At 47.6% G+C, this 15,692-nt stretch overlaps 1 protein-coding gene across 1 annotated transcript in view; it reads left to right on the top strand.

Moving 5' to 3' along the window:
* Window positions 1-1,975: 1,975 nt before the first annotated feature.
* Window positions 1,976-15,692, top strand: part of RORA (RAR related orphan receptor A) — an 830,757-nt gene continuing 817,040 nt past the window's right edge. Inside the window, exon 1 of the mRNA XM_049905185.1 lies at window positions 1,976-2,219. Within this exon, the coding sequence (XP_049761142.1) occupies window positions 2,054-2,219 (166 nt within the window). The 5' untranslated portion in view covers window positions 1,976-2,053. The remainder of the gene's footprint in view (window positions 2,220-15,692) is intronic.

Raw genomic sequence — 15,692 nt, 5'->3', positions numbered from 1 at the left:
GTCACTGCATTAAGGACATTATTAATAGGCTAAATGGTGTGATGGAGCCCTGGTGGTGCAGTGGTTAAGAGCTCGGCTACTAACCAAAAGGTCAGCAGTTGGAATCCACCAGCCGCTCCTTGGAAACCCTATGGGGCAGTTCTACACTGTCCTATAGGGTTGCTGTGAGTTGGAATCAACTCGATGGCAACAGGTTTGATTTTTATTTTTAAATGGTATGCTCTGGAGGAGGCATTGTTTGTAGGTGCCAACAGACAGGCTAAAGCCAGGGATCTTTTCAGAGGCTGGATTCAAGTGTCGGAATGTTCACATCTCATCTATACCACGCTGAAGAGTGGACCACAGGCTTTGCTGATTAACACACAGACCATGGCAAATAGCACTGTGTGTTTGAAATCAGAGCAAGATCAGTAACAGTAACACAAACCATGTGTGAAGTCTGACATATGAAGGGTCCTTTTAAGCTACTGGAAGCCCTGGTGGTGCAGTGGTTAAGAATTTATCTGCTAACCAAAAGGTCAGCAGTTGGAATCCCCCAGTCACTCCTTGAAAATCCTATGGGGCAGTTCTAATCTGTCCTATACAGTCACTATGAGTTTCTTAAGCTGCTAACTAGTTTTTTTTTCCCCCCTTCTTTTTAAAAAGCATTTCCTGAGACCAAGAAGTTAGCAAAAGCAAAATGTTCCCCAATTCCCTCCTCCACCCCACCCCCTTAGACACACATATTTATGCCACCTTCTGGTATATAATAATATTTTTTTATTGTCAAAATTTGTGAGCCTGCTGAAAGGAAGGTGGGGGTGTGTGTTAAAAATGGGATTGATTTCATCAGTGTCTTCAAGGGGAAAGGAAATGCTGGATTGAGTATTGAGGCAGAAATCAGGCTTTCCCCACCCATCCCGTGTGTACTGTTCCTTGACATTGGAGTTTGGGGTCCAAGTAACACTGATGCAATTCTTTGCTTTCCTGGGGTTTCATTAAGCACCTACCAGGTGATGGGTGATTTGATGGGAGAAAGGGGGGTGTCGGGTGATGCCTGCAAGGATGTAGGAGACAATTATCTGAATTTTATCACCCAAACATTACTAACCCCTCTCCCGTGTATCTGTCTTTTATGGATGTGATTGGACATTTATGAGCAGAAGTACCAGTGGGAACTGACAATTAGCAGCCACACAAGAGCTGGATGCAGAGTGGTATATTTCATTCACCTCAGAGAGACATCGACTGGACAGGCCAAAGTTTTCTTCCGTAAAAAAGTGCCACACTAAATGGTTTGTTTTTTGGTCCTTTGTACCTCTTTCAACCACACCAAAAACTGGCCGTCCGGGTAATTCTAGACTCAAACTCTGTTCTAGTCAAAAGATGCATCTGACCAAGATTGCGAACCCACTGGCCGTCTCATCCCAGAGTAAACAGTGCCACGTCCTTCCATCCTCCACCTTTCCTAGGTTGTCAGCCCAGTTCTAATTCCTTCTTGGTTTCTCCCCCTAGACCTGGGCTGGCAAAGAACTTGCTACCTGCGATTCCCCGGCTCGGATAATCCCACTTGTCTCTTGCCGGGCTGTTTGCGGATGGAGACGAGTTCTGTTGACCAGAGAGCACTAGGAGTCGGGCCCAGAATCATCTCGCCGCTCTTCATTTTTGTCCCTGGGCTGGGGAGAGGGGAGGGTTGGGGCGCGGAAGCTCTGCTCCTCCGCCCCTCTATTCCCCACCTCCCCAAATTGGCAGCCAGTCTGCGGCTCTCGGTCTGGGGTCCGGAGGGTGGGGAATGTGGGTGTGGGGGCCGGCTGGAGAAGCTCTCGCTAGCGCTGCCTGTGGCCAGACCCGCCTCCCAGCCCCTCTCGGGCGCACACACGGCCGGCACACACTCGGCGCGCTCGCTCTCGCCCGCCCGCCGGCCGCCGTCTGCTCTCTCCCTCCTGCTCTCCCCGGTCTCCTTCTCCCTTTTTTTTTTTTTTTTTTTTTGGTACCATAGAGTTGCTCTGCAAACAGAAGATAGAGGGAGTCTCGGAGCTCGCCATCTCCAGCGATCTCTACATTGGGAAAAAACATGGAGTCAGCTCCGGCAGCCCCCGACCCCGCCGCCAGCGAGCCGGGCAGCAGCGGCGCGGACGCGGCCGCCGGCTCCAGGGAGACCCCGCTGAACCAGGAATCCGGCCGCAAGAGCGAGCCGCCCGGCCCGGTGCGCAGACAGAGCTATTCCAGCGGCAGCAGAGGTAGGAGGCTGGAGCGGGGCTGGGGAGGGGGCGGCCGGGCGCCGAGCGGGGGGCGGCCGGGAGCGGGCGCCCGGGGCGCGGGGTCCGGCGGCCGCGCGCGAGCCTGCCGCGGCGCCCCGAGGCTGGAGCGCCCCCCTCCCCTCCCCCCTCGGCCCCCCAGAAATGTTGCAAACTTTTGCAGCCCGTCCCCGGGCTGCGGGAGGAGAGGGGGGCGGGGAGGCGGCGGGAGGCTTGACAGCCGGCAGGCTCACCCCCCGGCTTGGCTTTTCCTGAAGGGAGACAAGGAAAGCCGCGTTGCCGAAATTAAATACACTCCCCCCAAATCCAGAGACCCGGGGAGTGGGGGCCCGGGAAAGAAACTTTTAAAGCGGCAGTGTCCTTTTAGGAAGCAGGAAAAATCTGTTTATGGCCACCCTCCTCCCCTTTTACCTCCTCTCCTCTTGACAGTTTCGGCCCGGGCGCCCGAGTCGAGGCTGGGTTCTGTGCCCCCCGCCAAGCTGGGAGCGGGCCGCGGGCAGGTGCAGTGAGTGACCTGGGAAGCCCCCGGCTGGAGAGGGGGCTTGACAGGGCGGGGGGCGCATGGACGCCCTCCCTTGCCCCGGGCGGTGGGGTGCGGATTTGGAGCGAGGGCTGGAGGAAGCGGGGCGCGGGTGCGCGAGGTGCTCGCCAAGTTGTGTGGCGGGCGCGGCGAGGGGAGATGCGCGAGTTTGCAGCCCCGGGTTCGGAGCTGGGCGCCCGGGTTGGCGGGGGGCGTGTGCGCGCTCGCGCTGGGGGCAGCGGTCCTGCGGGGCGCTGCACACGCATTCGGAGCGGCCTCTAGCACCGCAAACAAGCAGAACCGGAAAGATCGGAAGGCACCCAAACTTATTTCTGCTTGGGAATCCTCCCCTCTCTGTGGTTCCAAGCGTTTCTGCGAGAACCCAGGGATGGTCAGTGCAAGTACAGTGCTGGTCGGTCGGCGCGAGCGATGTTCCCCGTCCCCGGGCGGTTTTTACACTTCATTTTGGTGTTTGGAGTGTGTATGGGGAAGAGGGTCCTTTATTTTTCCCAGTTAAATTGGGGTGTGGAGGAAAGCGCGCTCTCTTTCAGAGGTGTCTGTCACAATGTCATGTCGGGTTTTCTTGGGGGTGGGAGGTTGTTTATTTGAATGCGCCCGGAGTTTACAAAGGACAGGAGGAAGCTACGGCTTTAATTGCTGTTGTAAATAATGTATAAATCCCGCCTGTCACTCCGGAGGAAGCGGGCGCGCGGGAGCTGCCTGGGGCTGGGGGCAGAGACTCTGCAGCCCAGGCTTGGGCTCCGGCCCGGCGCGCCCCCTCCGCTGGTCACTCGGCCTCCGGCAGCGATGGGGGGGGGGGCGCCGGGAGAGGCGAGTGGAGGCCGGGAGCCGCTCCCGTCCTCTCGGTGTTACAGTTGGAGGTGGGAATATGGCTGATCTGTGCTGGCTGTTTTACAGTATCCCCCCTCCCTTAGCCACACCCCCTGTCCGGGCGCTTTCCCATTCACGGAATCTGAGTACAGTAAAAGCCATCAGGATGATACACGCGAAGAACATTTAATTAAAGGTGATTTCCGAAGAGTGACCACAATGAGCCGCGGCTTGAGCGGGAGGGGGCAGTCAGGGCCGGGAGGAGAGGGACGAGGATCAGGGCTGGGGGCCCGAACCTGCCTCTGGCTCGGTGAGTTTGTGTGCCGAGAGCTTTTGGCTGCGAAGAGTATATTTAGACCCTGAGACGGTGGATTTGGAATGCGAGCGGGTTATGTAACAGGGTTAATCAGAAACACTGGAGAAAATCCCCTTCATGTGTTTCTGAGGCTTTTTTTTTTTCTTTTCCTAAGAGCAGGGGATATAGTATATAGGAAGCAGCACTGGTTTCTGGTTTGTGCTGCCACCCCCCTTCTTCTAACCACCCCCCCTTCCCTGTTATTAGCATCTTCAGGTGTCATTCTTGCCAGAAGGTGTTCTTGCAAGCGATTGGGGTGGCAGGCTGCAGAACCAACTAGCAAATCGGTAACTTGCTGCTCTTGCAAATTATATAACGCCCCCCAGGCTCATCAGGAGGGGAGAGGGGCAGAGTAAGGATGGGATGTATCTTGCAGGGCTTGACCTGCTGACCCACTTGCCCCTGCCCTGCAGAGGCTCACCCCCGACTCATTCTTCTTTGAACCAACCGCTTGTCCATTTCTCTTAGGAGATTTAATGGGGGGAGAGGAGGGGGGAGGTAAGGCCCAAACACTCAACTCACATCCTGCACGCAGGCACTGGGTTATATAACAGTCTGAACGGAAAAGGAAGGTCAGAGATGGAGGCATCCTTTAGCTAACACAGCAGCAGTAATAGCTTCCAGAAATTATGTACGTTTGCAGACTTTAGCCTCGTATGGAGCGTCTGCTCCTCTGGGGTACCAATCTCTGTGTGTGCGAACTAGGGAGAAAGAGAGAATTTGTAACGATGTCTGGTAGATGAGAGTGATTTGAAAATGGGAAATGTTTGGGTTTTCAGATGATGTAATGGAGTTGGCAGAATATGCAAGTCGGCTCCCAGAGTGTAAGCAGTACGAAAATTGGAGCTGGCATCCAGTATTAATGTTGCATAAATGACAATATCGGAGAGAAATTAACCTACACGCTAGGTGATTACACCTTTTTAATACTTAAAACGTAAAGGCACCTGACTTGAAAGGGAAGGCAAACATCACCACCTTATAAGTAGCATTTCCACCCTTAAGGAGGGTTGAGTGGAATTCTTGGTGTTGGGTGCCACGGGAGGCTTTCTGAGTTGGAAGATGCTTTCCAGAGAGGTGCCAGGGTTCGTTGCCAGCCAGTCAGTACCTGAAGTCCACACAGATTGTGTCCTGGACTCTCATGACATTGAGGTGACCTCATGAGACACTACCTGGCTAGACTTGAGGATAGTGCTTAATTCCTGAGTCCTGGGAATCTGAGTTTGAGTGGTCTGCATATCTTTAGTGCCTAAGCTTCCAAAATCAGAGGCGCAGCTTCAGTCTGAAAGACACCTCCCCCGTCCCTATAACTGTGCAGGGAAAGGTAGCAGTTCCAATGAAACGGTTCCGTTTTCTCCGTAGCGTAGCGCTGATGATGGCTGGTGTCATTCAGTTCCATCTTTACAGCGCAATGAAGGGAAGAAAGAAAGGCAGGAGGCAGCATGGGAAGTAAGAATGAAGCGGAAAAAAGCCACATCAAATCTTTAATTTAACAGGGCTTTCAGTGACTTCAGGGAGCCAGGAGCATTGTGACATAACTGTTGTTAAAAACCCTTTTCCAGAATCTCGTTATAATGTGCATGCCAGAAGCTTACATATTTTATTTCGCTACAGCTGTCCTCACAGGGCTGTGTACCATGCAGGCAGTTTGCAAGACCAGGGCTGAAGGGTGAAGGCTGGTAAGGCAGGCCTACCTAAGGGAAAAATCAAAACCCAAACCTGGAATGAACACTGAAAAGCTCGGATGGATTGAGATCCAACCCCCTGGAAGATCAACTCAGAATGATTTAAAATCAGTCAGCAGGGCCTGTAGTTTATTTGTAGTCTGGAGGAGTTTTAGAACCAGGGAAGTCTTTGACTTTGAAGGTTCTTCACCTCCTCTTCCCCTTTCAGTTGTGGTCCATTCGCTTTCCAGTAGGTGCTTTGGCCTGGCAACTGAGAGCCCTTTTTAGAGATTGGTTCTCGGATCAACTTTTCTTGCATGGACCTGGATCTCCACAGTGAAAAAACGATGCCCCCATAGTTTGAAAGAGCTACTGGGTGGGATAAAATCCTTTGCCAGAGGGACAGGATAATGATTTTTTACACTAAGGAACTTTTAATTTTCCAGTAAATTGCTCATAAAAACATTTATAATTATACCCTTTAAAAGTGTAATAGAATAATTTTAGAAAATGCATTTGATGATAGTTACGATAACTTTTCTGTTGCTTCCTCCCTATTTCTTAAAAAGGTTTAAATTATTAATCTACAAATCGAGTTCTGAGTGGCTGAGAACATTTACAGCAGACTCTCTTTATTTTAGTCACCTGCTGGAATTTTCCAAAGCTTATCGGCAGTAAGAGGAGCCCATGGCTTAAAAAAAAAGTCCGTATTTCTGAAAGTGAAATACGGGGCCTGTACTGAAGCCTCTTAAGAATGAGATGCTGGTGTTTGCGTTTTAAGGTAGCAGAAGGTGGGGGCGGGGGGAGGCAGTGCACACTCCTGGTTCCACCCCAGACTTCCAACGTGGGACTCAGGAAGGCCTGAGGATGTTAATTGCAGTCCTGGTGCCTCTGGATGAAAATATTCAGAGGACTTTTGGTGACAGCGGAATCGCATCTAGAAGTAAACTGTCCGGAGTGAGACAAGCCAATGGATTCCTCTCTTTGGGCCACACTGTCGTCACTTAGGAGTTAAGATGCACATTTGTCCCCGGATTACTTCCCATTTTTGCATTTAGGAGCACAGATGTGATGTTGGAGCAGCAGACTAAGTTGGATGTTAACCGAAAATTCTGTTCGTGTGGTCTGGTCTCTTTAAAGTATATGCCACTTTTCTTCTTCTTTTTTTCTTTTTTCCTAGTGCAGTCTTTCTTTCCCTCTCCAGACTTCTGCTCTCCTAGATGAACTGTGCTTCTTAGCTTACTAGGTACTTCTGTGTCAGTAGAAGCAAAATGCATGATGGCATTTCAGATGTTTGGAGAAAGAGTCGTAATGTGACTGCCTCGTGTGCAAAAAAGGAAAAAAAATTTTTTTTTGTTTTTGGTGTGGAGAATGTGGATCCCCTTAGTATGACATATCCTGTCACTCATCCCCTTTGCCTTCCATGAGGCACCATGTAGGGACTTCAGCGTAGATACCACTGAGTTTCCTGGTCCATTCACCCCAGATTAGCCAGAGATTCTTCCAGAGCAAGGAAAGTCTGTTTCAGAAGGCCTTCAGGTACCGGAGTGAACACTAGCTTAGGGTGTGGGGTACCCTTCTGATTTTAAAGGTTGTCTTCCTTGCTGAGAATTCAGGCGTCTGCCACGTTCTTTTCCTCTCTCTTTCTGGTGTTCTTTGTTTTATGATTTTTTTGTTATTTTTTAGTGTCTGCTTCATAATAGGAAATGTTGGTTTGGAAATGAGCTGTTAAGTGTTTCACCTGTCTTAGGCTATGTTGTTTTTATTAGGTGTCATCGAGTTGGTTCTGACTCACAGCGACCCTAATATACAACAGAACGAAACGCTGCCCGGTCCTGCGCCATCCTCATGATCGTTGTTATGGTTGAGCCCATTGTTGCAGCCACTGTGTCAATCCATCTCGTCGAGGGTCTTCCTCTTTTTCGCTGACCCTGCTCTTTACCAAGCATGATGTCCTTCTCCAGGGACTGTTCCCTGCTGATAACATATCCAAAGTACTTGAAACGTAGTCTCACCATCCTCGCTTCCAAGGAGCATTCTGGCTGTATTTCTTCCAAGACAGGCTTGTCCGTTCTGGAGTCCATGGTATATTCAGTATTCTTCACCAGCACCACAATTCAAAGGCATCAGTTCTTCTTCGATCTTCCTTATGCATTGCCCAGCTTTCACATGCATACGAGGTAATTGAAAGTATCATGGCTTGGGTCAGGTGCGCCTTAGTCCTCAAAGTGACATCTTTGCTTTTTAACAAAGATTTTATTAGGCCATACAGTAAGAAAAATAAGATCATATCATTTAGAATTAATGCTTAAAAAACAAAATCATGATTGAGCGTTAACCTGCAGTAAACCATAGTTTTTCTTTAAGGATACCGAGGCATTATTGATAAATTGGTTTTCTGGCTAGCAGTAGATTAACCGGAACTATTTTTTGTCTTTCCTTTCTTGAATATGTTTTTAAAATGCGCTAGTCCCCTTTCCTAGCCTGGAAAGAACAATGAGAATGTAACTGAATCTTTCTTTGAGGTTTGAGGATCTCATGGTGCCATGGGGTCACTGTTCTGAGTATGAATTCTGATGGTACATTATAGAACTGTAAATGGAAACAGTGGCGGATATTGGGCGAAGTCTGCTTGATCCCAGCTTGGAAATGGTGTTCTTTTTTGTTGTTGTTGTTAAATTCTCAATACCTCTGTGTTTTGTTACCTGCCTCCCTGGTTCTCCAAGTTCCAAGTAGCAAAATAAAAAGTCACTTCAATTAGCTGATTTTGATTCAAAGAGGTTTTTTTCCTTTACAGAAAAATTTCAGCCAGAGTCTAGAGCCTTCTTAATTCTTTCCCTAGAGTTTATAGAGGATATAACATCATTTTGGAATATTCAGTAAGGCTCTTGAGTTTATAGGGAAACTGTGTATTTACTAGATTATCGTTGCATGATCTGATTTCTCCTCTATACAGTGGTAGGTACCCACTAACCCACTGCTGTTGAGGTCGCTATGAGTCGGAATACAGTGGTAGGCAGAAACTAGCTAATTGTGCCTCCTCCTTAGCTATGTTAAAGGGATATCTTTGGTAGAAAAAACAGCACCCATAAATTCTGAAAGTTAGGAAACTTTGGAATTAGAAGGAGGAACTTTAAGAATATCAATAAAGAACATTAAAAAAAAAAAAAAAACAGTTGCTGCAAAATTGATCCTGACTCATGGTGACCCCAGGTATGAGGTACGACTGTGCTCCCTAGGGTTTTTAGTGGCTGATTTTTTAGACGTGGATCACCAGGTCTTTCTTCCAAGGCCCTTCTTAGTGAATGTGAACCACCAACCTTTCAGTTAGCAGCCAAATGCCAACCATTTGCTCCACCCAGGGACTCCAAAGACCGTTTAGATTCCTCAGAAGAAATTCTCTTTCCAAGCTTAGGTCTTTGTTCACTAAACCAGTATGGAAGGCAGCCCAGGGACCACATCATCCGCAGCTGGCTTTCTCAGGGTGGCCCCACCTGACTTCAGGATCATATGTGGTTAGCCTGTGTCAGCTTTGATGTCATAGTGTTGGAAATTCAGCTTGGGAGGCTTGGTGCTCTTTTCTGACAGCCCGTTAAATGCTTTGCTTTTGGAGCAAAGACATCAAGAAGATTGTTCAAAGAAAGCCTTAGGAGAAGGAATAGGGTGCGGTGAGGAATAAATGTGCCATATCTCAGCTTCACTTTTGGCTCCGCCTTTTACATGCTAAAGCTAAAAGGAGTTACAGGTAACAATTACCTCGTGTTGGTGGAAGAACAATGTTTTTTTTTTTTCTAGCAGTTTTTTTTTTTTTAATGGCCTTAACTGACATGTCATTATGACAAACTGTCTTATCACATTAAATGCCGTGGCACATTAACAGTGGCATGCCACTGTGGTTTCTTGGTGACCGTCATGCCCACACTCACCTCACTTGGGGCCTCAGAACTGGGGCCCTGCCGACCATCTGGGGAGCCCTCTGCAGCACCCACTGACTGCTGAGAAGACAGGTTACCCCTGTCCGTGAAGGTGGGAGGACCCCAGGCTGCCTCAGGTAGAGCATCTGTACCACTGCTCATTTCCCTGAAACTCGGTCAGAGGAAATGAGTAGGAAACATCACAGGGCGGAGGATTTATAAACCCCCAGCCCGGGGTCATCTCTAAAAATATTATTGCGCGTATTCAATTCCTAAGGCTCCTCTAATAAAACACCACAAAGTAGGTGTCTTTAAATAACAGAAGTTTATTGTTTTACAGTTCTGGAGGCTAGAAGTCTGAATTCAGGGTGTTGAGGCAGCCATGCTTCCTCTGAAGTCTCTAGGGGAATATCCTTTCCTGTCTCTTCCAGCTTCTGGTAGCCTCAGGCATTCTTTGGTTTGTGGCTGTGTCTCCACATGGCCCTCCTCCCTCTCTATCATTCTGTGGCCTCTTCTCATTTTATAAGGACAACACTCGTATTGGATTAGGGCCCACCCTACTCCGGTATGACCTCAGGTTAACTGACTACATCTTCAGAGACCCTACTTCCAAACAAAGTCACAGTCACAGGTACTGGGGGTGAGGACTTCAGCGTATCTTTTGGGGAACGTAATTCAGTCCATGGAAAGCCTGGTGGCGTAGTGGTTAAGAGCTACCGCAGCTAATCAAAAGGTCAGCAGTTCAAATCCACCAGGCACTCCTTGGAAACCCTATGGGGCAGTTCCGCTCTGTCCTGTAGGGTTCTATCTATGGAATCGACTGGATGGCAACGGGTTTTGTTTTTAATTCAGTCCATAACACTGAGTGATTTGAGTTTGATTATGAACTGTCTGAAAGTTTGCTGGAATAATCAGGAAGTTTCTGCACCCATGAACCATGAACTCTTCTGGGGCATGAGGAAGGATGCCACTTAGTATAGGATCCTCAAGCCAGTGAAAGAGGCAACACACTGTTAAAAATACCTAGCTTATTCGGGGGAGGATTTGGCTGAATACTGATGAAGTTTATGAAATATGAATGTAGCAAAGTTGCTGTACGTAAGTGGTAGGCGTGTGTGAAAGAAGTAAGAAGAAATAAAATTGTGTATAAATGACACTGAAACTTGATGGAATTGTATACGTGACAAGAATGGTGACGTTTGGTTCTGTGCTTAGTGGGGAAAAATAAACAGGCTTAAAATCTATATGTCAAACTAGACATGGGACTAAAAATTACAGAATATGAAATCATTGGACTTATTTTATTAGCAGAGATATTTGGTGTAAACGGGCAGGTTACAGAGAACAGAGGTAAAGCAGGGAGGAAGAAAAAAAATAAGGGATCCATACTTGAATTTATAATGAGGTGTGGTAATCATTGTTTTAAAGAATCCAGACTATTAACTACTGTGGTCTTAGGTTGAGAATGAGTTATAGCAAAACGGAAGGCATAAATACAAATTTTAGGTTGCACAGGAGAAACTTTCCTGATCCCCAAAGCATAAATGTACTGAGAAGCAAAGCTGCGCGTGATGTAATTTTTTCTGTCTTATGCTGATTAATTGACGGCCGACTGTATGCCTTTTTCCTGAAGGTGACTGTACAATCTTCAGACACAGACATTCCTCACAGGAGTGGAGTGAAGGAAGGAGAACCGCAAGCTAAAGTGTGTTGCACTGGGTGAAGTATTTTGGGGGGAAGACAAGAATGGAGTACCAGGGGGACGGGATGGGGCACACAGAGATTAGGAAGGCCTATTTGGGGCTGGGGAGTGGGGGCTGTGAATGAAGGAAGGGAGTCCATGCAAAAGAGAACAAGATTAGCATTGACTCTGAAATGGCTGGGAATGAGACTTTCTAATTTCAAATTATCTTTAACAAGGACAGTGAAAAGAGGAAAATTGGACACTTTGGGGAGTTATGACGAACTCGTTGAGAATGCTGATTGACCAAGGCAGGTAAGGGAAGACTTGGAAAAACAGAACAAGAACAGGTCTGAAGGGCGCCAGGATCTACTGCCTAGGGTGCTGAGGGAATTGGTGGGCGTGTCTATTGACTCTTCCAATTAGTTTTAAAGAATCCCGAAGAAATGGACAAAGATGGAGAAGAGGCAACCAGATGTGATTCCGCCCTTCAAGACGCCAGAGGCCTGTTTCATCCCATCTGATTGGTGCCAGTCATGGGGAGGTGTAACTGTATGGAAGTTAATGGGTTTTCAGCATCCAGATCACGGAGGAAATAGTGTGTATTTAGTTTGCAGGTCTAAAACTTCTTAAAGTGCATTGTTTTTCCTTGTTCCTGTATAGTTATAAAGCCAGTGGGTGATGAGAAGACCATGGTAACAATAAAGCACATAGCCCAGGAATGTTTGTGTGACAGGAACATGCACTCTGAAATGCCAGGGCAGCTGGGCGGGTGAACTTTCCGTAACTCTCAGTTGTCCAGGTAATGAAGCATTGGAGAAGCAAAGGCAAATGGAGTACTTGGATAATCAAAAATGATTCTTAGTGATCGTATTAGTTGAACTGATGACAAGTGTGAAATTGCCTGAGTAGTATTTTACCGTTTCTGGCACTCATGACCCACATGCACATTTTTTTACACCAAAACTGGAGACCTGGGCGGTTTCTGTAGACCAGGTTGTTCACCCTAAAGTTGAATTTCACGGTGTGAAGGCTGAAGGTTGAAGATGAGTGAGGTTCTACAGTTCCCCAAGGCTCCACAGACACTCATCAGTAGAGCTGATGCTGCAGAGAGAGCTTTTGAAAGTTCCAAAGCTCGTTCTTTAACCTTGAACTTGGTGATGTATTGATGTATGTTAGACAAGTGGTGTTCGCTGATGATGCTGCCGATGGGTCATATTTTATTACATTAAAGCCCTTTAGAGCCAGAAGGGGTCTTATAAATCATGTAGCTTAGCCCCTGTTTAAACTGAGGCCCCAAATCCAGGCTAGGTGCTGTTGGGTCGACTCTGACTTATGGTGTCCCCATGTGGTCAGAGTACAGCTATGCTCCTTGGGGTTTTCGGTAGCTGATTTTTCAGAAGTGTATCGCAAGGCCTTTCTTGCCAGGCACCACTTGGTGGACTCCAACCGCCAGCCTTTTGGTTGGCAGCTGAATGTTAACCATGTGCGCCACCCAGGGACACAAACCGAGGCTCAGAGAGATGAAATAATATCTGGAAGTCACATTCCTAGTCAGTGAGTGTGAAAGGTTGTGACAGACCTCAGGTCTTCTACCTTTTTATAGAATGCTCTTTGCACTTATATACTGTACCAGGAGCCACGGAAGCTGCAGTAAAGTAGGAGATAAAGTCCCTGGTCTCCAGGAGTGTCCCCCGAGGACATTAGGATGTGTTCACAAGTTAACCCAGCATTAGGTTGTAGATATGGATGAAAGTAAGCGGGGTTATTCTGGTTATGTGTCAGTAGTGGAACACGATCAGTAATTGTTGTTTCCGTATCCCACTGGGCATTTTTATTATTAATTAAAAATTTACCAGTGAGGCTGTGGCTGTGTCAGGAAAGCTGTTCTAAAGCTTAGTGGAAATAGTGCCTGTGTCTTATGCTCTGATTTAGGAGAAAGTAAAATACAGGGTATGGAGTTGAACATCTTGTACTTAGTGCTTGTGGGAGCAGCAAGTCCATGCTTGAGCTCGACACAGCTAGGGGACCCAGCGGTGGCAGAACTCTCAGCCCTGCTCTTCCTTCCATAAGGCAGAGGGCTTGGGGCTGTGTCTTTTAGCGATGCTGGGAGTAAGTCTGTTAATGGAGTACTACGCAGGCATGAAGAATCACGTTGCGGCAGAAAAGTGGAAAATGCTCATTATCTGTGGCTAAGTCAGAAGAAGCTTACCTAATGGTATGTACAGGACGATACCGTTTTTGTAAAAAATACATTTGTCGCTATAGAAAAATCAGTTGACCCACATATTCCTAAATGATGAAGTGACCATCTCTGGGGCAGGGATTGCCTGTGATTTTCTTTTTCTTTGTGCTTGTCTATATTTTCTGAGTTTCCTGCATTGTGCTTGCATTACTTTTGTAATTAGAAAAAAATAAAGTTTTTATTAAAAAAAAAAAGTTGTTTTTTCTGTTACGAAACTGGGATACTTTGAAGGAACTGAGTCTTAATTTAGAGTGTTACTCAGAAGTTCTTAATGTTTCAGGATGGGCCAAGTTTACTCACCCGGAGAGATACTACCTTTTGACAGTCACACTCAACCAGGTAGAGTGGGGTCATTCAGCTTGACAATGAAGAAGAGACCCCTAATGTTGGAACTTGTCCTTGTAGGGAAGGTCTTTGAAACATTTTTGACTATGACCCATGATGAGAAAAACATACTACACTGTGATCCAGTACATACACGCACACACACACAACAGAAATAAGTTTTTCAGGTAAAATATTTATCTTCTACCTGTGATACACTGTTATTTTTTGCTCTGTTATTTGAAGACAAAGTCTGTGTCAGGAGCCACCAGACTGGTCTCATGATTGACCTGTGGGTTGCTCTGCACAGTTTGGAAAACCACCAGGTCCTAGGCATCAGGTAGAAGCAGGCTTTCTCCAGGGCCATGGCCTGGCAGTTGGAGGGAGGGAGGGAAGGAGGGTTTCCGCGGTAGCTGATGTTGAATGCTAGGTGTTACTCCTTATGATTTCAGGGAGGAGGTGCGGGAGGGAAAATAATACGTGTGTTTATCATTTATAATCATACAGTGTCTTTATGCCACCTTTAGTACATGCTCATTAATGTCTTCTTACATTTAGACAGGTATCTGCCTGGTCTGGCTTAGAAAGTGAGTTCTGGGATCGCCCCTTTGTTTGGACATAATGTCTCTATTTTAGAGCATGTGGGTGGTGGCCATTTAAGCTACAAAAATATTCTGAGCATCTTTTGTGTGCCAGGCACTATACTAGGCTTTGGGGATAAAATAGGTCAAATCCCTGCCTTCCTGGGTCTTACCTCCTCGTGGTGGCATTTCTCAGTGCAGTCCACTGTCTGGGTCGTCTTTGACTAAACACTTGGTGATGGTTCTCTTCTGAATGTGGTTTGGACTTAGCCCGTTTCACCCCATACCTAATGTGTGCCTTCGCCCTTTCCCTCTTTCTCCCCAAACTAGCCCCCCATCCTATGTCCCAGTCTTTCTGTGCATATTAAAATCCTACTATCTTTGTAGCTCCAGGTACAGTTCTGCCCTCTTCTCCCTGCAGTTCTCATGAATCTGTCTTCTGTAACAGTCAGTTATATGGGCCTTGCTCATTCAACCCTTCTCTGTGCCAGGGTCTTCTTACACTGTCCTACAGTGTTATTCCCTGCGTATATTTCCCCTGGTTATATCTCCCCCAGAAGACTAGGACCACAGTGCATACTTGGGTTGCACTCTTGCATGGCACCGTGCGTAAAGGACATGCTCACTAACGGTGCAGTCTCCCCCACATTGCCCCGCAGAGCTGTTTGCTTTCTCAGTAGATTCAGCTCAGCCCTTCTGACTTTGCATATGCAGCTGGGATTTCTTTAGACTTCCAGCTAGGCTTTGTGTTCGGACCCAGCCACCCTCATTTTTCCCCCTTCTGCCTCCCTTGGATCCATCAATCATGTCGGTTGCAATCTCAGGCCTGCTTCAGTTTTGAGCAACTCAGACCAAGGCTGGATGTGTTGGGAGACAGCAGTGGTGGTTGGGACAAGCCTGTTGGGAGTGAGACAGAGCTGGGCCAGAGCCCCAGCTTTGCTGGGAGCCAGCTGTGTGACCTTAGGTAAGTCCATTAGCCACTCGATCTGTTTACTTACCTGAAAACTGGGGGTGACGATGATGATAGCCTCCCAGGATTTTTGGGAGTGTCACGTGTGACAGTGCATGGGCACACCTGGCAAGAAGCTTGGCTTACAAGTGATTAATAGACGGCAGCTCTGACGATGGTGGTAATGGAGTACACACAGTATGATGGGGCCCTCTTGCCCCTTCTCCCCTATCTCCTCATCAGGTCTTCAGCCCCCTATGCTTGCTTCGCTCCCCCTTGTTTCCGTTTGGCTGCTCTGAAACAAGCAAGAGGTCCTGGAGCATAGGTGGAGGCCCTTTTCCTGGACTGGATCCTGCGTCGGTCTTTGACTTTAGCTACCATGGGCTGGATC

Source organism: Elephas maximus, chromosome 13 (genome assembly GCF_024166365.1).
Source record: "Elephas maximus indicus isolate mEleMax1 chromosome 13, mEleMax1 primary haplotype, whole genome shotgun sequence".
Taxonomy (NCBI): domain Eukaryota; kingdom Metazoa; phylum Chordata; class Mammalia; order Proboscidea; family Elephantidae; genus Elephas; species Elephas maximus.
The sequence above is the reverse complement of the archived record's forward strand: the minus strand, read 5'-3'. Positions and strand labels throughout refer to the sequence as shown.